Raw genomic sequence first — 21,225 nt, 5'->3', positions numbered from 1 at the left:
TGTGTTTCTTACCGTGTTCTGTGGATTTAGGAATCACTGAGAGAAACTTATTTTCATATATTTGTTGAGAGTCAATCTTGTAATGACATGATGCTGAAAGGTAACTCTTGCTGTCAGGTTAAAGGAAAAAATTCCCTGTGAAATGTTCAAAAACTATAAGTATCATAAAAAGGAAATGCTCAGGCAGAGGTGGTAGGAATCATTACTCAGCTAAAAGTGCAAGTGCTTACATAAAGAGTACTTCACTACAAATACCGGTTCCAACTACTACCCAAAATAAAGTAAGTACAAGCGCAAAATTTTACCCGTAAGCACAGAAATACAAGGTCGGGATGCAGAAGGCCCCGAGTTCGAATCCCACCCCACCCCACCAAATGTGGGCCCGCCCATACACCGGCGCCGGTCCCGAGGCCAGACAAACTTGGAATGAGAAAATATTAAATTACAATGTGAACTAAATTACAATGTGTGCTATAAACTGCAAGGCGACTTTTTTTGTCAGGTTAATCCACAATATATACCATCTGCAAAGTAATTTATGTAGTAGTTAGTAAACTGCAAACGCTGTACTTTCTACTTGCAAGTCATATTAAAACATACCTGGGGTACTCGTTCTACCAAGTGACGTCACCTGGATGAATTGCGCAATAAGCGGACACCGGGAACACAGTCTGGATCCAGAGATCAGCAGAGTGAGCAGAGTGTCGTGAGTCAACTCGTGTTCATAAACACCGTCTCTCCACTCCACACCGCACGGGCTTCTACTCTGCCGAGCCCCGCCTCGGATTTCCAGCACCAGCGGCGGCGGCGGCGGCAGCAGCAGCAGCAGAACCTGGACCACGGAGCCTCGGCGACAGCAGGTAAAGGTGAGGAAGACCTCGGTTCATTAAGGGCGTGTGAGGAAGACGGACTGGGCGGAGGTGGCAGTTGTGGTGGTGGTTTCCCGACTCTAAAAAAGTGAGTTTATGTGACCCTCAGGCTTTGCTGTAAATTAAAACCCGAGTTCAGGTTGAGAGGCCCCCCGCGTACCGATGGCCTACACGGAGCAGAACCTGTTCAGAAGGTTTGTAAAGCGCGGTGTTTTATTTTTTTATTATTTTTTTTTTTACGAAAGCATGTCAGGACTGATAAACTCTTCTCATACCAACGCCGTCACTTGTACTTGCGGCGACTTCTTCGACGCTTGTGGCGCTGAGACCTGGATTAAAGGCCAGTGCCGGATTAGACGGTTGAGTAGTTATGTGAAAATTGTTTGGTAAAGTCGCAGTTTAAATTCCTGTGTTCTCTGATATGACTGAAGTCCACCCTTCAGCGAGCTCTCCTGCTGCTTTACACACTTCAGGGGTTTTAAATTCCCTGTGACATTTCTCTTGTGATCGTTGGGCTTTAATGTTGAGTTAACCAAATATTGAGTTTTAGTTTCAATTAACGCCTGTTCTTGTTTTCAGTGTTTTCCATGCTGTCTGGATTTAGATAAGCAAGCAGTATGGGTGAGGCACCAGTCAGAGAAGATTATACGGTGACACGTTCAGCAGAGGTAAATAGAACTTTGATTTTTGTGGGCTTTTTATTCCGTCATTTGGTTTAGTTTTTGTAACCTGAGGTTATGTCTACTTGAAAGTATGTGGGCTCATTTGCTGTGGATGACTGCCCTTTGGATGAGCAGATAGAGCAACTCTACACTCAGATGCAGCTTTTTAAAGTAAGTCTAGGCCCATCTGATTAAGGCATAAACAAATAGCTATTTGGGGGAAGAACAAAGTGCCTGATCCGATGTTTCTTTTAAATCAGACCTGCAGGAAGAGACGGCCTGTGTCCCTAAAATTCTCCATCAAAGGAGTGAAAATGTACAATGAGGATGAAACGGTAACGGATGGTGAATTTCCGGGATAGCAGTTTGGTCTAGAAGCGTTAAAGGTCTAGTTTCAGTCACACTAGCATCTCTGATTATTGTGTGTTATGTCTCCCTCCCTGTCTTCAGACCCTCCTGATGGCTCATGCCCTTCGTAGAGTCTCTCTGTCCACCGCCCGGCCTAGTGACGCCCAGTTTGCTTTTGTTTCCCACAACCCAGGAAGCCTTGACGCACAGCTATACTGCCACGTCTTTCAAGCTAGGCATGCGAGAGCGGTAAGAAAGTCACAGCTCCAAACATTTTTAAAGAAATTTAAGAAATCTATTTGTGCCACATCAAATGGAGTGTAAGGGTTATTGTATGAGAAGGATAGAAAAGTACAAAAATAAAATGAATCACTGCAAGTTAAACTATTTTTGTACAAATTTTTTTAGAACACTGATAACACAACTGAGATTGTGCAAAGGTATTTATCTTTATAAAAACAAATTATTCTAGTCAATATTTACATTCAGTTATTGGCCCTCCACACCCACACAAGCTGATTTGCACCTGTTCAGTTTAAAGCCGAGTGGAGTTATGTTGGCACACGTCACCTGATGTGTGCCAACATAATTGGTGTGACAAAACAGGAAAAAGGACGTGGGAACTTTGCAGAAACGGTATCTTGCAAAGTCACAAGGTTTCCAGGTTGAGAAAGGAGGTGGTACTGATTCCTCATTCCTGAAATACGTTTGTTGTTCCTTGTTGGTAACTGCAGGTGAGAGTGCAGTCAACACAAAGAGAGATGCCGTGTAGCTGTATGGACTGCATGAACTAAACTAGACTCTGGAGTGAAGGGTTTGATAAAACGCTGTTGCTGTTAACCTGCCAGCCTTAAAAGCTCCCGCAGGTTATGTTTACAGTCCCACCCACATTACATGAGTAAAGTGCTCCAGGCGGCTTTTGGTCTGTCCGTGAAAAGAAAAACCCCCTTGTGGGCGTGTTGAGACTTTAATGTCCCTGACCTAGCAAGGCCATAGGAGGTCAGAGACCCTCCTATGACAAACGTGTTTGGACTGCACACAGTGAAATATTGGGAAATTTGCATTCTTTCCATTCTCGTCACGGTTACGAGCAGGGACTTTAGCCCTTACTGAACTCTGCAAAAAATGATAAAAAGCACCAGTCATCTCTGATGGTGTATGAGCTAGTCTAACCTCACGATGTTACGCTTGCTTAACGTAGTTGGTTGGTGTGTCATCTCAGAACTCCAACAGCATCGGTTAATTTTGTGGTTGATACATTTAAAGCAGTGAGATTTGAGGTTGTTGCTGAGACAGATAAACACAGACTCTTACTCACCAGCAGAAATCAAGATGGTGGAACGGAAAAGAAATTCAACACAGTGTGACGTCAACTTCACACTAGAGTTTGATTTATTAAATTGTCCCGTAGTACAACAGAACTGTAAAACATCCCTGTATTGCTCCGACATTGGTAGTTTGAGTTCACTTTTCTGTGTTTGCGTTCTCTCCTGTAGGCACAGTTCCTGAACCTGTTGCTGTGCCGCTGTTTCCAGCTGTCTTACATAGAGAAGCACCCAGAGGAGGCACAGGAAGAATCTGTTAGCTCACTCCCTCGCCGGACCCCTTCGCTGCTCAACCATGGGTTTCCTCTCAGCGTCAGTGCCCTGGTGTCCTTCAGAAGAGCCCCCTTTCAAGGGGTGCTGCTAGGCACCAAGGTCTGGCTCTCATCTTATTGTATCCAGTTAATTGTAACTTATATCATTATTATCATTATCATTATATTATATCATTATGGAGTATTTTTGTATTTTACTTCAGGTTCAAACCTTGTAAGTAGTCTTTTCCATTTTTTTCCCCCCAGGCAAAAATAGTGGAGAAGAAGATATATTTGCTGAGTTTAGCTTCTCAGAAAAGATTTGCTAATTTTCTTAAATTTAATTTATGGAGTTTTGGTGGAATAAAACATTTGTAGAGTTCACTTTACCTAAGTTTTTAAACTGTTTAACGATGTAAAATATTCATTAGATAAATTGATAGTAATGGTTTGTTGCATCTAAACGTACCATTTAACCACGATTATCCCTGGTAAAATTATATTGGCATTTTCACAGTAGACATTTTAATATTAACCAAAATGTTTAGAATGTGTGAAAATCTGCATGAAACATTTGGATCCTTTTAACTTGGTGATCCTAATAAGTACGGTATGTTATGTCCCTAACAAATAAAGTGTAGAAGCTACAGATGTCTTCACATTTAACGTACTTGCACTCAGACAACTTTGTTTCTCCCTTTGTAAAGAAAAGCGACAAGATTTCTAACGACCTGCATAACGGCCAAGATGAAGCCTTTCAAACCTCCTCCCCTTCCCTGGTGCGCAAGAAAGCAATGCGTACCAAAGCACTGTGTTCTGGGGCTTACCGCTCTTTCACTTTCACCCCGATCAAACAGCGCAGTGTTCAGGAGCAACTAAGTGCGTCACAAGGTGGGCCGAGTGTTCTCAGAGCACTTTCAAGAGTCAAAGAGTTGATTAGGTAAAGCTAACCCTTAGTGTGAGGTGATGGGAATTCACTCACTGTCTGTCGTGGTGTCAGATGGTAGTTGTCTCACGTGGGTCACACTATACAGATATTTTCTTAAAACTTCTTAAAGCCGTTGAGCTTCTCTTCATGATGTTCATTTTTGCCTTTATAGCTTTAACACGTTGAAATGAAAATGAAAGTTTTTGTGGGTTATTTCATCACACTTGCTTCATCTCAGTCCTGCTAAACCAAACACTCCCTTCTCTGACTTCTGATTACGCCAGATCTTTTAGCCCCCAAACATGGCTAGTAGAATATCTCCTCCTTTGTGTCCTCTTGAAGCAAAATCCAATTCACAGCTAATTCTCCTCGTGTGTGTGTGTGCGATACAGAAAAGGAGCAAACAAAGATTTCAGTGCAAAGATCCCGTATGCCAAGCCTGGCCGAAACAGAAGAAGCGCTGGCTCAAGCTGTGTGGTGTTGGGCCGGTATCGCAACGTGAGTGTTTCCTCATGCGCTTTTTAAGAGATACTTTCAGTGAAGTGTGTACTTTCTTTTTCTTTTCCTCTTCCTCGTTAATAATGACTTGTCTGAATTGCAGTGACAGCAGCTATTCCCTGCTTGCAGATGATGTTCTGGGTTCATACCTCATTTGCCCGCATCCTAAAAAACCCAAATGTAGCTCTCTCACCATTCGCTGTCCCTCTGGCTTGATCACCTACCTCGTAGCAAACACTCGCAAAGGGAAATTCCTGCTGGAGGTAATTGTTTTGCTAATTCCTTTTATACACAATTATTGGCAAACAGCACATCAGCTGGACGAATATTTGCTTAGAATTGTAGTGAAAACTTTGATAGTGAGCTTTTGCTCTTTTTGAAAATTCACCCTAAAATTAAACTGTTATTTAACATTCAGAACATTTATGTATTTATTTAGGTGATTATCAAATATACTTTTTTTTTTTTTTTTTTTTTTTTTAAAGTTTGGACAAAAAAAAATTTAATCTGCTTGTCCAAATGCTAATATCGAGTTTAAGATCATACAGTTCAGTTTTTGTGGCTAATCATCTTTTTTGGAATTGGGGTTGTAAAAGGGGGAAAGAATTAATGCAAGTCTGCAAACTGCCATCATAAAAGTACTAGGACAACCATATTAACTAAAGCCAAACAAATGAAAGAACCGTTAGATTTCATTATTAATATCTTTGCAAACTGGTACTTCTGTGTAAACCTAGTTTTTATTGTAACCATTTCTGTTTTTCTTTGTGGTAGAAATGCAAGACTGAGTTCAGTTCTATTGCTGAACTGATTGACTATTACACAGAGACCCAGGACGAGCTGCCGTGCCTGCTGAGCTGTGCCCGGGTAAACCACTGTTACGAGTGGGAGGAAAATACCAGCAGACAGGCTGTAAAGCCAAACAAGAGCCTGCATGAAACCAAAAGGAGAAGTACCCACAGAAAGGATTGGGTTTAACTTTAAACCCTGGACACTGGAACTTGTGGACTGCAAACATTCTGGGATCCAAAATAAGTGACACCTTTTTATTTCTTTTGCACATATTATCTCTTACCTTAAAATCACTTGCGGTGGTATTGGACATTTTCACAAACCGTAAAATAAGACACACCCATTAACAGTGTTGTCAATAAATGCTTACACAAGTCCTTGATCTATAGGTATTTACTAGTTAAAGATGTTATATTTGGTGCTTGCTGCTTTTTATGTTTTTTACATTTTTGTTTTTAAAAAGCTATTTTTAAATGTGCCAGTAAGGCATCAGGAGTTTATTGTTGTTTTATTGTTGTGAAACTAACTTTTAAACTGTGGCGTAAAATTATATTGTTGCCCCAGATGGCAAAGCATATTTGCGTTTTTCTTCCAGTTTAAAGATGTAACATAAATATATTTGACCATGTTTTATTGTCTTGCTTACATTGTATATTTGCATGATTAAGCCTGTACATTAACCCTAAGTATTTCATTATGTTAATGAGTGTATTCATAAGGTGTGTGTGATCTTGGAATCATTAATGGTGTAAATTCTGCCTCAGAGAATTAGTGCACTTACTGTATATACACCGGTGTATCACACAGTAAAATGAGGGTAGAATTATTAGACTATAGATTTCCGATTTTGTTGCAGCTGTTAATGAGGTTTGGATTTAAGTGTATCAGCTGATTATTTCGGAGAACGTCGTTTTTCTTGCTTTTTAACTGTACTGCTTAAAACTGAAATGCCAGTCAGTTTAAGAGCCCAATTTAACAGCACCACAAACATAATCATCCATAATGACCAAACACTCTGCTCACTATATATGTTATGCTGTGGGATCACGTGGTTTGTCAATTAAAAATGAAACTCCCTGAATATACATCCCTCATAAAAGTAAGGTTTTGTTTTGTTTTTGCAGGAATGTTTTTAGACTTGGTCAGCCTAAAGGTTTACCTAGGTGTATATTATAACGCTAATAGTAAACTTATTTAACATTGCATAGGTTTAATATATATTATCAGTCTGCATTTGCTAAGTAGCATTTAAAGCATTCAATTCAACTTTATTTATACTGCACCAATTCACAAAACATTAGCATTAGCTTAAATGGGAAAAGTTTGGTTTTTTTCTCGCCATGGTGCCATTGTGGTGTTAATTACTAATATGTTGACTAATGTCAATGTCCCTAACATGGTCTGTCAATAATTAGACAATTAGTAACGTTAAAGATGGCTTTAAAAAAAAATAAATTAGTTTATGGATGAAAGGCAGACGCTGCTAAGATTAACTAAGCAAGTGAAACGGATAGATGGTGATGGGAGACATCGTCATGAACTGGTTGTAGTTTTCCTCTCTTGCAAGGGAGATTGAAATCTTTTATTCATATCTACATAAAAACCTTCGTGATTATGTATAAGCACATAAAGATATCTTCGGCTGCTAGGTTCGACCTCACCAAAATGTCCGCCGATACGAGGTCGTTTCCCCGTTTAAAGGTTGTGTATGATTGCTAGGCAACGTGAAGTGCCTTTGGAAGAGGAGCAGAATGGAAGGGGATCGGCGATACGATCGATCAACGCTCTATGGAAATATTAATGCCTCAGATTTCTTTTTCTTACCTGATGTATGAGGTCCTCTGGTAACCAGCTTTGCTCGGTGTAGTTTGAACGGGATGTTAGTAGGCAGAGCTTCGGGTTACCTGATCTTTGTACCACTCTGGACATGTTCAGTTTGGCTTTATAAATACATTAACGTTTTTGTTTTTTTATTTTTATTTGCTGCACAAACCAATTGCTGTGCGGTGAACGGTGAACCATGGGATCAGAGTCCGTGAAGGTGGTGGTCAGGTGCAGGCCCCTAAATGACAGGGAGAAGGCTCTCGGCTCTCAGATGGTGCTGTTCATGGACCAGCATGGCTGCCAGTGCTTCATTGAGAAGCCCGGGGTAGCAGATGAGCCACCCAAACAGTTCACCTTTGATGGGACCTATTTCATTGATCAAACCACTGAGCAGATGTACAATGAAATTGCCTATCCTTTGGTAGAGGTAAGGTTCCCCGTGGATTCTGTTTTTGCTTTCATTGCCAACACACAGCCACAGTCTGGAGCTAGAAGGATTCCTAAAGTAGAACATTTGTCACTGGACACCATTAGTCCAACATGGGTAGCCACTGACCTCATTATTTACTTAATAGTTTCCTGTCATTCAGTTGGTTGTTGGTTGATTCAATAAGTATTAGCCTACACGAAATGTTTAATTATGTCAATTTATTTTTTTTCCCAACAGGGTGTCACTGAAGGTTACAATGGCACAATTTTTGCCTATGGACAAACTGGAAGTGGTAAGTCTTTCACAATGATGGGGATGCCTGAGCCTGCGGCCCAGAGGGGAGTCATCCCACGGGCATTTGAGCACATCTTTGAGAGTATTCAGGTAGGTTGGACGACTTTTATGAATCGTGCCATATGCACCCATCCTACAAATTCATACTGTAGATTTCACATGAAAGTGCTAAAGCATTGCAGTGTATACCTCTTTTTTTTTTTTTTTCCTCCCTGTTGGGGCAATGTGCATGCTTTCTTCGAGTCTCTGTCAGGGCCTGTCTAACTGTTCTGTGCTCAGAAAGAATGATTGGATGTATGTTTGTGTTTATGTGTAAGCTAGTGTGCAGAAAATACAAAGTTCCTGGTCAGAGCCTCCTACTTGGAGATTTACAATGAAGAAATCAGAGACCTTTTGGGAACCAACACCAAACATCGGTTAGAGGTAAGTTTCTAGAAGCTGTTGTTTCAATATACAAGCTAAGATGCACTGTGTAACATTAGGAGCCAAAAGGATTATTGTTTTGTATTAAGGTCAATGATCATGAAACCTGTCTCACACATTTCCCCAGCAGCGAACACGGTGCTTGTGTTTTGTGCACGACACTGCACAAGTTCCCATAGTGACTTAAAAGCACACTAGTTACATGACTCCTTGAAGGTCAAAACTGGAAGGCCCATTTTGATTGTGTGTTTTTGTGTGGTTGATGAATGCCTAGTTGAAAGAGCACCCAGAGCGTGGGGTACATGTCCGGGACCTTTCCATGCACACTGTGCACAGCGTGGGGGAGTGTGAGAGAATCATAGAGCAGGGCTGGAAGAACCGGGCAGTGGGCTATACACTGATGAACAAAGACTCCTCTCGCTCACACTCAATCTTCACCATCCACTTGGAGATCTGCAATATTGGTAAACAATATTGTGCATTACTTTTATACCACTGAGTCTAATCTCTGATCTATTTACTATGTGTTAAAGAAATGATTAGACTAAATCTGCCTGTAGAGGCATGTGGTGCTATTACAATTATTATTTGCCAACAGCAAAATCTGCCTTCTTATCATCAAGCTATGCTTTGGTGTGCACATAGTTGTTTTCCACTTAACAGTATCTGCAGTCATATAAAGGGGGGGAAAACATTTTGCCTCATGGCTGCATTGCATCCTACTTTATTATACACTTGGAGTTGAGGAATAGCTTCTCTAAAGATGAACATATTCCTGCATGACTTGATACAGCACTGATGTAGAAAGGACAGTGGGTTGCACATGAAGGAAAAAAAAATACAGCTTTATTTAAATGACACATTTTTGCGGAGGGCTGTGTCAGGAAAGGCATTCGGCGTAAAAACTGTGCGAAATTGACATGCAGACAAATGATCCGCTGTGGTGACCCTGAACTGGCAGGATAAGGCGAAAGGAGAAAAAAAAAAAAGTTTACAGATAGGGTGTCTATTCTAAAATGGCACACAAAAATAATTATATAATCCAATAAATACTATTTTGTTTTGTACAGGTTTAATTTTGCTCAAAACATATTTGAATACAGCGGCTCTGACCTTATACCATAGTACTATATCATGATCTTCTTTCGGCTGCTCCCTTTAGGGGTCACCGCAGTGGTTCATCAGTTTCCATTACACCATGTGTCTGCATGATTATAAAAAAAATAAAAATAAAAGAATGAAATAGGTCCAGGAATTAAAGGCCCCTTACCAGCAGATATTCTTTAACAGTGTTCATGTGATATTCTTCCTTAATTGAAGATGTGGATACAAACTTTAAACTTGTATTTATATTTATTTAGCTGTCACCCCATGTTCTTAGATGCAGCAGGCCAGGACCATCTACGAGCAGGTAAACTCAACCTTGTTGACCTGGCAGGAAGTGAACGTCAGTCTAAAACTGGTGCTACTGGTGAGCGACTACGTGAGGCCACTAAGATCAACCTCTCGCTCTCGGCCCTGGGAAATGTCATCTCTGCTCTGGTCGATGGACGCTCCAAGTACATCCCCTATCGAGACTCCAAGCTGACCAGGCTGCTCCAGGACTCTCTGGGAGGAAACACGCGCACCTTGATGATTGCTTGTCTCTCCCCCGCAGACAACAACTATGAGGAAAGCCTGAGCACACTGCGCTATGCGAACCGAGCCAAGAGCATCCAGAACCGACCTCGCATCAATGAGGACCCCAAGGATGCTCTGCTTCGAGAATATCAAGAAGAAATCAAGAGATTGCGGGCCCTCGTTTTAGGCCAATTGGGCACTTCTACCATTAAGAGTAAGCAACATATTGTATGATTGCTTTTGATGAAAGGTAAACAACATCCTTTCATGTGAATATAGAAGTATTTAAATGTAGCAATGATTAGAAGATGCTTCGTTTTATTTTTGTTGAAGGACTTTTAGGAAATATTGTGCTAAAGTGTTTTGGCCTTTTGCAGCACTGCAGGCTGGTCAGTTGTCTGAGGACTCTCCTGACGCTTCTTTAAGGCCACAGTCCAGCACTGCAGAAGCCGAGAAGGAGAAGATTAAAGAGGCAACTACAGGCTGTTCCCATACCAATAAATCACTACGTGGCTTGTCTTAGGATCCAGTGATTTATGGGTCTCTATACTACTCTTTCCACAGGAGTACGAGGAGAAACTGGCCAAGCTGCAGGCTGAGTACAATGCACAGCAGGAATCCAAAGCAAAGCTGCAGGAGGATATTGCCATCCTGTGTTCCTCCTATGAATCCAAGCTTTCTGAGAAGGCTCAGGCCAACAGAGGGAGCTCTGTCCCAAAGAATGGTAGGAGAAAATAATATGCCCAAAGAGCTATGTGCCCACGTTGTGTATAGATTATGTTCAGCACTCAGATGACACCAGGGAATCCTCACTCCTGATAAAGTCTGAAGTTTCTGCTGTTGTCTCGTTGCCCTGAAACTTTTTATTCCCCCAACATTAGTGAGCTCCAGCTGTATGACACAGATTGCTGAAGGATCGCTCTCTCTCAGTGCTGACCCGGTCCAAAACAGTGCAATAGAGAAGACTTCTGTGACCACGGTACTGTCTGCCTCCACAGTTGTGGCCCTAAGGATCAACACAATGTTCAAAGAACAACTACCTAAAATTGTTATTGATAAGACAATTTTAAGACACTGATTGGGTCTTATTTCCTCATGTTGGGGAGCCAGGCTGCTGTAGTTTGTGCAGAGGATAATGTCCAAAATGGTCCATGCGGGGATGGGCTTATATCCTCATCTGGCATCACTGCGGATGAGCCTCTGGACCAGAAACATGTTCTGGAAAGGTTTGTAAGCTTCTTTCATTTACTTATACACTGTGTAATGGTCAATTTTCATAATGTTATTCATTTTTATTTTTTTTGATGAATACATAAGTTGCTGTTTCTAATCAGTTTACAGTTGTAATATCTTTAAAGATAAACGTTTAGATTTTTTTTTTTTAGATTTACTTGTTTTGTCTTATTTTTTTTAAATTATATTTAATAACAAAATAATTAGCAGTCATTAATGTAACATACTGTTTATTAATGAAGAGCATATCAGCATATAAGGCTACTTCCAGTGTCTCCTGTTTTAACATGACAAGTTGGGGTTCAGTTATTCTCAAGGACACTTCAACTTGTGATCGGAGCAGCCGGGAATAGAACCAACAATCCTGGGAATCAGTGGATGACTGTTCTACGTCCTGAGCCCACTTACTCCTTTTCTTGCCTGTGCATCATTCCTGTTCATCTATTCTCTTGACAGGCTGCAGCAGCTGGAACAGGAGGTGGTAGGAGGAGAGCAGGCCAGGAATAAAGAATTACAGCAGAGACACAAGCAGAGGAAGAGCCTAGCAGACCAGAGGAAAGTCCAGCTGATCCAGGCTCTGTCAGAGAACAGCGAGGAAAGTGAAAATGTGCTGCTGGACGTCTACAATTCTATCCAGGATGAAGTCTATGCCAAAAGCCAAATGCTGGTTAAGGTGCAGAGCAAGGTGGGTCACAGCAGCTTTGGATGAAAGAAAAGGTTTTTGTGTAATAAGTTGGGGAGAAATTAATAAGTAATGGATATTGTATCATCAAAAATCCAGAGTATGTTTTCAAAACTGTCTAATATGTCGTTTCAATCCAGCATAAAATTACATACATTTGGTGTTTTGATCTTTTGTTGTGACAGCTGAAGGCAGCTAAACTGGAGATTCGCGACCTGCAGGCAGAGTTTGAGGTGGAGAGGAACGACTACCTGGTGACTATCCGACGGCTGGAGAGGGAGGGCCAACTACTGCATGGCCTGCTGGAACGCGCGGTGACCCTAGTGCGGCGTGACTGCAACTACAGCAACCTAGACCGGCTAAAGAAAGAAGCTACCTGGGATGAGGACACTGGCATCTGGAGGCTGCCAGAAGTGATGGTGCAAAAAACAACTCTGCCTTCAGGTGTGAAGTGAAAACAGTCAATGATGAAGTAAAAGCCAAACAATGTTTAGTAACAATGCAACTTGTGAGTCATACGGGTTTTTTTCAATACTATCTTGCCTTGTTTATGTCTCGTAGCAGTGCCTCCAAATCTTTCAGCTCGTAGAAGCTCAAATGCTGATAGAGGAGAGCCATTTGTGGTATGTTTATATGTTAATTGTCCTCTTTTACGCACACAGACTGAAACACTCACGCACCTTTCTGGTGTTTTATCAGGTGGAAGAGGACCGGTATAAGGAAATGCTGGACCGCAGTGACAGTGAGAACATTGTCAACAGCTACTTCAAGCCAAGGAGGGCCAGTCAGCTGCTTGGGAGTGACACCACTAAGAGACACAGTAAGACCAGGACCTCCAGACTTTTCGACTGACACTGACTTCACAATCCAGGATGATAGAGACCAAATATAACTACATATAAAAGTTGAGTTAAATTACAATTGAAGCTGCTATGCAGAGTGATCATCCTCATCTTTTTAACTGTGGTAAATATGCAGGATGTCGTCGTTATGGTTCCACCCTCGTGAGGTGTCAATACTTTATTTGCATCAGTTTGAGCGATATTATTATTTTTTTTTGTTGAAAATATCACACACTTCATTTTATGTTGCTCTTCTCATACAGCCATCCGCTCTCCTCCACTTGTAAATGGGGCAACACACCTACCTGTGAGCAGCGGGTCTACCATGAACCCACCTGTCAGCTCAGATGCCATCCTGCCACGTCCGTTTCGCCTGGAGTCGTTGGGTGTCCCCGTGTCCAGCGGTAAGGTGAAGCGCAAAAAAAGCAAATCTCACATCCATTATGAGGAAATATGAAAAGGCTGTGGGCTGCCTACTGAAACACATTTCATCTGTTACTGTGTTAATGATTTTATACACCCAGTGATGATATATCCAGTTTATAGCAAATGCTATCTGCAGAATGATAGTAGTATTTAATTTTTTGCATCATACTAAATATTTGTGAGTTGTGCAAATCCAACTACTATTACAGTAAATTCTAATGTATTTGCTGATTGTAAACTACAGTTGTTTTAATCTAACATTTAAAAATCTACAGTTTCTGCTGAACAGATAAAATAAACTAATTTTTCCACTGTATGGCGAAATATTTGGTATGGCTTTATTTAAAAACAAACATTTAAACTTGGAGTTTGTAGAGTTAATACGACAATACAATAAAAAGAAAACCTCTCAAATGGTCTAAGATTAGTTTGTAGTGTAAAGGCAAGTCAATGACCCCATTGTCACAAATGCATCAGGGAGGATTTTGTAGTGGCAGCAGACAGTTGGTATCATATTCATTAACTTGACTAAACCACGATTTCTTTAACCATTGTTTAAAAATACTTGACCTGCAGTGTTAGTTTAAAAATTTGACACCCTTTATTTGTTTGTGTCCACATATACTAGACATGGATAGTGACCAATTACAGGAACCCTTTGCCTTATTAAGCAATACCTCTTCAAAAGGCAGCTGTAATTGTTTCATGTAATAATCAACCATGGACTGATTCAATGAAGGCTTCCAGGCTGTTACATAACACTTGAATAGCCATCCAGATAAGTGAGAAGGATGAGTTAAAAGTTCTGCGGGCAGATGGGATATCACTAAAAACTGAAATGAAAGCCCTGGTCTGCTAAGCTCACAAAGACGCTAGGTTCAAGATAATCCGATAATGGAAGAACCACTGAGCATTCTTTCTTATTGCCCGAGTGTGTCGTGTAAGATGAGTAGTGTCACTACTAGTTATTCTGGAGTGGAGTGCTGCATGATGCAGAGAGGTAAAGTTACTTTGTCAGGCTACAGGGATGAAGGTTTGACTGCAATAAAGTTTCTTTGTGTTTGTGTGAAAATGAAAACCTTTAGGACAAATACATTTAAAATCACAAGTCTACACTGAAGTATAACAAACTAAGCTGCATAATTGGAAAATGTTGGCCAAATGTTCTTCCCAGCACACAATGACATTGAATCTTATTAATAATGTACAATTACAGTTATACAACCCTTGTAGACAATTTTATGGTTTGGCAAACTTTACAAACTTTCAGCTATTTGCAATGAGGAAATTCAGGGTTACAAGTGCTTCCTCTAAATTCAACACAAAATGCAAACAAGAAAAGGGACACAAAAAGGTGGCGAAGGCACTGAATATTCCTAGAAACACAATGGGAAGCATAGTTCAAAAGTCCAGAGTTAATGGAACACAATGTCTACACTACCAGGGCGGGGCAGTAAAAGGAAGATATCAAAGGCTACAAGCAGATTCCTGAGAAGAAAGGTGGCGAGAACCCTGTGATTGCCAAAAGACCTCCAGCAAGTAAGGCGCATACTAAATGCTGAAGGTTTCCATGCCAGACGTCCAAGACATACTTTTGTCCAGGACAATGATGGTCCCAAGGGTAGGAGGCTTGCTTACAGAACAGGTCCTGGGAGATTCTAGAGTAGCTGTCATATTTGCATGATTTGAACCCGATATAAAGAAGTTTCACCAAGCAAACCCAGGAACAAAAGTGAACTGGAGAACATTGCTCATGAGGAATGTTTGAAAAGATTCCTTAGGAATACTGTGACAAGCTGGCGTCTGGCTATGCATCATATTTGCAAAAGGCCATAACAAGCAAAAGGCTACTCTACAAAGTATATGAGAGATTAATTTTTAAGCTGCAGCATTTAAAGTTGCATTTTTTTTTTTTTGTTGACTTTAGAGGAAAAACTTGTAACAGTTGTTGTGTTGTGTATTTACTGTTTTTGCAACGAGCAAATCAAACTGACAGTCTATACATTTTCAGTGAGGGTTAAATAATTTTGGGTGCGGCTAGAGTTTAGAAAAAAACTGAAAAATAACCCCAGAAGATTCAATTTGTGGTTTTTGCAGTTATGAGGTGCATCTACTTGCTCCCACAAATGTAGTCAGTCCACTACATTTGTACACTCTACTTAGAGGCACATCTGTGAATTATGAAGTTCATGTATTTATGAAATTCAAAGTAATGTAAGTTCTATTGATTTGGGTTTATGTTTTCTTTTAAGTATAGTGGCGTCTGATTCAGAGATTGATGCCGATTAGAAAGCATTTCATTAGCACTTCTTTTTTATTTTTCCTAATTTTTAGAGCATCTGTTTTTTGAAAGTGTTCATTTTAGACAATAGGAAATCCACAGAAGAACAACAGTTGAGGAAAAACTGCCCTCAAATAAGAATGCAACCATGATCTGCAAGCAAATATTGCTGGTATTGCCCTTTAAATCATTTCTCTTCTCCTTTATCTATTTTAATCTGCCAACGTGCCAAGCCCCTGCTTAGTGCTCTAGCTCTCTCTAAGCTGATAGAATTGTCAGTGCAGAAGCAGGCAGGCTTGTGCTGTTTTTATTTTTTCAGCAGTCCCAGTTTTCTGAGTGCTTCTTTTCGATCAGCTCCCATCCCAGGCACCACCATCACCGTGTAGGAAACTGAGTTTGAGGGTTTGTCGGGTAAAGGCTGAGCGGCAGCGGTGCTTTTGAGCTGCTCTGCTGCTGTCACGTGTTGTGGCTCAGGACAGTTCCTACAATTTTTCAGGTTGCCCGACACAGATGAACGTTCCAGACTAACAGCCTTCAGTTTATTAGCTTCAGCAGGATGTAAGAAAGATGCAAGCTGTTGGTCGTGTTTGGTAGAGTAGTTAAAACTAGTGCTGCTCTGCAGAGACCTGGCTTTGGGTTCTGTGGGCAGTTGAGAATCACAAAACAATGAGCTTCTTGATGGATTAACATTAGATGGACCTCTAGTAACTCTCTTTGCTGATGTGTCCATAGATGAGTTGGATTGAGGAGGAAACGGTGGAGCTTCTGTCTCCTCTTCTGGCTCTTGGTCCCTCAGGAGGCCAAGCTTCTGCAAAGCTTCCTGTCTCACTACCTGGGGATCTGGTGCCTGCTTGACATCATAGGACAAGTCTGAGTTTATCGATGCAGCATTTTGTGTTTTTACTGATACATTTGCAGGAATCTTTTTGGGTTTGGGGGCCACAGCTGGAGGGCCTATTTTAGGCTTGGAAACCTTTGAATGGGATCTGTCAAGTTTTAGTAGCTTAAGGTTTTGGCCTTCGATTGTGCAAGGAAGGTTCTTGTCCACCTCTATAGTATGATCAATTGTGGGACATAAAGGGGTCTTCTTTGTGGAGGCACTCCTTCGCAAATGAACAAGTGCGTCATAGGAAAGGGGTCCTCTAGGCAAAGGACCCTCAGCTGTTCTGAATGAATAGTCCTTGGATTTTGTCGGAGGAGGTATCACCACATTAACTTCTAAAGGTACTGAACCAGCAACAGGTTTCTGGTTGTTTTGGGGACCAGGTTTGTCGCTTGCATGAGTAAACTGAGGCTTGCAAAAGAGGTTCCTATCTGGAGAAGTGCCCAGTTTACTCTGTATAGAACATGGAGGGCTGCTTGCCAAAAGCAGTGGTGTAGGAACCAGGTAGCTCTGATTGACTTTGCTTTCAACATTTCCTTTTGTGGGTTCTACAGGTTTTGGTGAACCTGGAAGATAAGAAAGCACAGGTTTGCTATTAGAACTTCCTAATACGTGTTTCATTCGCTGCTGACTAGTTACTTCTGCCTCTGTCCCCAGAGATGAACTTACCATTTAGCGTGCTCATGCTAATGGAGGCTGATAGGTCAGCCACCTTAGTAGCAACGTTGCCAGGGCCGGGCAGCTGGTCAGATTCATCATTGGACAGTCCACTATCCTCCTCAGTGTCCAAAGACTCAATAGTCTCCTCCAAAAACATGAGACAAGCTTTCTCTTCAGCAGACAGGTGCTCCATACTATCATCACTCTGTAATACACAACAGAAGGGCAGAAATTCCACCATGTGTAATTCCAAAAGTGACACAAACTCAAAAGAAAAAGTTACTTCTTAATATAGACACAATGAAGCTAGATGCCTTAGCATGATTTTATCTCTATTTCATATTTTTATGAGTTCTAGAAGAGCTATAAACTGTCAGATGAGGTCAGTGAGATAAGGTCAGTCACTCACAAAGCCAGAATTAGCACTGACAACACTGTCGCAGCTGCCAGCACTGTCCATGCCAGTCATCGTCTCCAATCCAGTGCCACCTGGCCAGGTATCACTTTGGGGCATCTTGGTGCCCTACTTTTTGGACCTTAGTGACACAGATAGTTGTATTTCACCCTGTGAAAAGGGAATATTGGGTTAGATTACAGCCCAAGTCTCTGCAAGCTCAACAAAGCCAAATATTTAGTGTATAGAAATAGGTTCCTTTTCATGGACCTCGCTAGTTATTATTTTTTGGTTAGGTTTTTTACATGGCCTTTTTCCTAGACGGCCACTGGTTTGGATCAATTTGTGTAAGTTATGAAACAGTCCCTTATGACCCATATTGTTATTGTTATTCATCACAAAATGTCTTATTCTTTCAGCATTATCTACTTCTGATACATTTGCTCAAGCATACAATGGCTTTTGTGTTGGTTCTAACTTTAAGCAGCAATTTCTAATCAACCTTAAAAGGCCTCTAGTTAACCAATAATTAAGGATGTATGCACAAACAGTATGTAAAAACACATTGCCGTGTCGTTATGGCATTTCCATAGACAAAACCTGGAAAATAATACTTAGAACTACAAGTAACTGTTCACCCTGAATACATTAAAATTTAGCATTGAAAAACAATGTTAAGGGCTCTGCAAAAAAGTACCAATTATTTAACAACCAATATTTACCAGCTCTTTGCTAAATGTGTTTTGACACTGCTTTACATACATTGACTGTTGTTCAGTAAGCTAAATGTAAGCAGGCAGTAATTTTTATCATATCCCAGCATGACTTGGACAACAGTGCACAACAAAGAATATAATGCCATAAACCACAAATATTGATGCATTGTGTGCGGGTAAATTCCTACACTCCGTATTTAGGAACGTTGCCTTCATAAGCTCTGTTATTATTAGCTATGAAATCTAGCTTTATCTTGCAATTATGATGTATCTATTGACAAAAAACTAAAGTTTTGGGTTTTTTTTTCTTAGTTTACATAAAGGCTATTACCTTTAGTCTAGAATACTGCAGTATGTTTAGCAAATAGTTTACAGTAACATTCAATAAAATATTTGTTCAATAGCTAAAACCACTGCAATGATCCCTAGAAGCTGCAAGGGTAGATGCACAAGTAAAGGTGGATTACTGGGCCTGATAGAGCTGTGTAAATATCATCTCATTGTCATGGACCAGCTTTCTGTTGATGGGACAAGCTGTCATAGCTTAGTGTGTTTCGGACCGATATCTAACTAGTCCTCTTACTGCATGTGACTCAGATTACAGCACACATGCCACTCGTAATCTTCATCAACCGGATCAGTTTCAGGGGGTGGAGGGCAGCAGCAATGTCTCCCGTAAGCTATGTGATAGCCAGTTGACCACATTGAAGTCTAATATCATGTTTTTCAAATTTGGCTGTCTGTTCTTCCAGAGACATGAACGTCGTTTTGAACTGGTGCAGAAATATCGTGTGCATGTTTGTTTCTGTAGCGTGATTAGTGACTGGTTAAATTGTATTAACCACTGGAAGCTTGGATAATTTTAGAGAATAAAATGGCTGTTCACCACTATTGTAGAAATGGAGCTGAACACTGAGTATAAAGGTACCCCTGTCTGATCCTAGTGGAAAAAAGGGGAGTTCTGGATAAGTTACAACCTGAGGAAAGGGCCAAGAGAGGCACAAAAGCACTTTCTGTTCAAGGTTTGCCATGTTATCCCATCCCTGTGAAAATGTAATGCCTCTTTCCTCATGCCAATGTGAACATCCTCTGCAAGCAGGTCGGCATGGGAATCCGAAGGATATGAATCAGGAGATCATTCTGAGATAAAGTTTATTGTGTTTGCACCGGGCACAGTCTGTTATGTTCAAATGGACATAAGAGCAACAGTTGTAGTCTGAAGATTATTACAGCACTTTGGTAGGACATGGATAATCTATTTTAACCTTAAAACCATTAGGTTATTGGGAAATATGTTTTCCTTCTTTCTTTATACTAGAATATTAGTAAACGTGTTCTTCTGTTAAGTGTGTAGTGTAACATGGCTTTGTCCCCTTTCAGACTAGACAATGTAGTTAATCATTAACTCCTCCCGTCCATTTCTAATGAAAGGGCATCTTAAAAATCTAACATCCACATATCCATAATCATGCACACAGTAGCAACTGCTACTGAAAGCAGGGTGAAAATCAAGATTGAGGCTATAATTTTAACACCTACATCAAACTCCTTGGAATCTTTTGACCCGATAACACAGCAGTTTTGATTGTAGCCATAAAAGCAGCTGCTAAAGGTTTTACTGTCCATAATGCGTCGTTTTAAGGAGATTGTGCAACTAAGTGAAATCATTATGGCTCAGTGTACTTATTTTAACTCCCACTGCCTGACCTTTAACCCTCTGCTTTGACATCCCTTAGGGTCCAAGATTATTTTGCTATACAGCTTCTGTAGTGTGCCACCGATACAGCGTTTACAAAGAACAAAAATCTGTTGATAAAACGTTACTTCACATTAGATCAACCAGGAAATGGTTTTCAAATAAGGATAATCGCTAAGGTGAACACGTTTGTAAATTGTTGCACGAGTCTTACATAAAGTTGACATAAAGGTGTGTTTCTAACTAAATATAGCTGAGTAGTAAAACACACAAAGTGGCCACAAAATATTCAGAGAAGATTCATAAATCGACCGCATACCTGTTTGAATGCACCGAGTTGTCCTTGTTCTGCTTCTTGTGCAAATGAAGACGCGGTGAGTGAGAGGCTCTAATACACCTGCACCAAGGACTTTGTGCCCGGAGCCTGTAGCCAATCAGAGAGCGTCAATCACGTAAAGACGCGTCGTCATAGCAACGAACAGCCGCGCTAATCTGCTAATCATGTGCTTCCCGTAGAGTAGCATCGTTACTTGAAGTTTCTATTGTAACGTAAAATTAAAAAAAAATCATTTGAGAGATAATTACTCCCAAATGTAAGCGGTATTTTGTTTATACAGTATATATCCGTGGCCTGAGTTATTGTGGTGACGGGTGTGAAGTCATCTTTGCGACAACGCACTTTTATTTTAGCATTACTGTATGGACATGTCTTTTAAAGGACAGGCTCACCTTTTTTTCTTCTTCAAATCTGTCGTAAAAGATGAACTATTCAGAAGTTCTTCCCTTCAGGCAGTTTTCCTTATAGAATGAAAACAAATGAGAAACTACAAAACTAATTAAGCAGAGATAATAGTTCTTTGATTTCACTCAAACGTTTAGAAGTGAATCGCTTGTTCTGGCTGACGTTCCTGTGTCAAGATTTTCACAATAAAATTAGTTATTAAGCACATTTTATTAAAATACTTTAAAAATGTTACTGTATACTGTAGAATATAAATGCATACTGTACCCTTAGGATTTTATTACAGCTATAGCGAAAAAAAAAACAATGTACTTGTCACTAACATTACTATTACTTGCCGAGCTACTGTTTTCTCAATTAATCAACTTTTGTCTGCAAAATATTAAAAATGCCTCATAGAAAATGA

The 21,225-nt window shown here is 40.5% G+C and overlaps 3 protein-coding genes across 19 annotated transcripts; 2 read left to right on the top strand and 1 right to left on the bottom strand.

Annotated features, from left to right (window-relative positions):
• The first annotated feature begins 639 nt into the window (after window positions 1-639).
• On the top strand, window positions 640-6,301 carry sh2d5 (SH2 domain containing 5). 10 transcript variants are annotated; one of them, XM_067505894.1, is made up of 11 exons: window positions 640-866; window positions 979-1,063; window positions 1,449-1,537; window positions 1,622-1,702; window positions 1,792-1,866; window positions 1,982-2,128; window positions 3,376-3,576; window positions 4,163-4,395; window positions 4,776-4,881; window positions 5,011-5,144; window positions 5,656-5,795. In XM_067505894.1, exons 3-10 carry the CDS (start codon window positions 1,487-1,489, stop codon window positions 5,095-5,097), a joined length of 981 nt encoding a protein of 326 aa, XP_067361995.1. In that variant the 5' UTR covers window positions 640-866; window positions 979-1,063; window positions 1,449-1,486; the 3' UTR covers window positions 5,098-5,144; window positions 5,656-5,795. The 10 variants fall into 10 exon arrangements, with proteins under 10 accessions (XP_067361995.1, XP_067361993.1, XP_067361996.1 ...); XM_067505888.1 differs by having other exon boundaries at window positions 646-860; window positions 4,163-4,346; window positions 4,985-5,144; window positions 5,656-6,301; XM_067505886.1 differs by having other exon boundaries at window positions 646-866; window positions 4,163-4,346; window positions 4,985-5,144; window positions 5,656-6,301.
• Window positions 6,302-6,927: 626 nt separating this feature from the next.
• Window positions 6,928-13,732, top strand: kif17 (kinesin family member 17). Of its 8 annotated transcripts, none has more exons than XR_010914515.1 (14): window positions 6,928-7,924; window positions 8,165-8,311; window positions 8,543-8,644; window positions 8,919-9,108; window positions 10,026-10,478; window positions 10,642-10,736; window positions 10,829-10,988; window positions 11,146-11,243; window positions 11,375-11,490; window positions 11,954-12,182; window positions 12,365-12,623; window positions 12,741-12,802; window positions 12,879-13,083; window positions 13,285-13,423. XR_010914515.1 is itself a non-coding variant. In XM_067505862.1 (14 exons), exons 1-14 carry the CDS (start codon window positions 7,694-7,696, stop codon window positions 13,476-13,478), a joined length of 2,457 nt encoding a protein of 818 aa, XP_067361963.1. In that variant the 5' UTR covers window positions 6,928-7,693; the 3' UTR covers window positions 13,479-13,732. The 8 variants fall into 8 exon arrangements, 3 of the variants coding, with proteins under 3 accessions (XP_067361963.1, XP_067361964.1, XP_067361965.1); XR_010914516.1 differs by having other exon boundaries at window positions 12,879-13,145; window positions 13,285-13,412; XM_067505862.1 differs by having other exon boundaries at window positions 12,879-12,999; window positions 13,285-13,732.
• A 157-nt stretch (window positions 13,733-13,889) lies between these two features.
• zgc:158258 (uncharacterized protein LOC791186 homolog) lies at window positions 13,890-21,146 on the bottom strand. Its single transcript, XM_067505884.1, has 4 exons — window positions 20,397-21,146; window positions 17,681-17,836; window positions 17,281-17,476; window positions 13,890-17,177 (listed from the first exon to the last, which is right to left on the bottom strand). The coding sequence occupies exons 2-4, from the start codon at window positions 17,783-17,785 to the stop codon at window positions 16,036-16,038; spliced, it is 1,443 nt and encodes a 480-aa protein (XP_067361985.1). The 5' UTR covers window positions 17,786-17,836; window positions 20,397-21,146; the 3' UTR covers window positions 13,890-16,035.
• Between the last annotated feature and the right edge of the window lie 79 nt (window positions 21,147-21,225).

This window comes from Channa argus, chromosome 5 (genome assembly GCF_033026475.1).
Source record: "Channa argus isolate prfri chromosome 5, Channa argus male v1.0, whole genome shotgun sequence".
Lineage (NCBI taxonomy): Eukaryota > Metazoa > Chordata > Actinopteri > Anabantiformes > Channidae > Channa > Channa argus.
Note: the sequence above shows the minus strand (reverse complement) of the source record. Positions and strands in the feature narration are given on the sequence as shown.

Coding starts and splice junctions, on each gene's coding strand:
- sh2d5 (XM_067505891.1), top strand. CDS start 1,487: ATGGGTGAGGCACCAGTCAGAGAAGATTATACGGTGACACGTTCAGCA. Junction 3,577..4,162: donor GGGTGCTGCTAGGCACCAAG/GTCTGGCTCTCA, acceptor CCCTTTGTAAAG/AAAAGCGACAAGATTTCTAA. Junction 4,347..4,775: donor GCAACTAAGTGCGTCACAAG/GTGGGCCGAGTG, acceptor TGTGCGATACAG/AAAAGGAGCAAACAAAGATT.
- kif17 (XM_067505862.1), top strand. CDS start 7,694: ATGGGATCAGAGTCCGTGAAGGTGGTGGTCAGGTGCAGGCCCCTAAAT. Junction 8,645..8,918: donor ACACCAAACATCGGTTAGAG/GTAAGTTTCTAG, acceptor ATGAATGCCTAG/TTGAAAGAGCACCCAGAGCG. Junction 11,491..11,953: donor CAGAAACATGTTCTGGAAAG/GTTTGTAAGCTT, acceptor TTCTCTTGACAG/GCTGCAGCAGCTGGAACAGG.
- zgc:158258 (XM_067505884.1), bottom strand. CDS start 17,785: ATGCCCCAAAGTGATACCTGGCCAGGTGGCACTGGATTGGAGACGATG. Junction 17,477..17,680: donor TCAGTGCTAATTCTGGCTTT/GTGAGTGACTGA, acceptor TGTGTATTACAG/AGTGATGATAGTATGGAGCA. Junction 17,178..17,280: donor TAGCATGAGCACGCTAAATG/GTAAGTTCATCT, acceptor CTTATCTTCCAG/GTTCACCAAAACCTGTAGAA.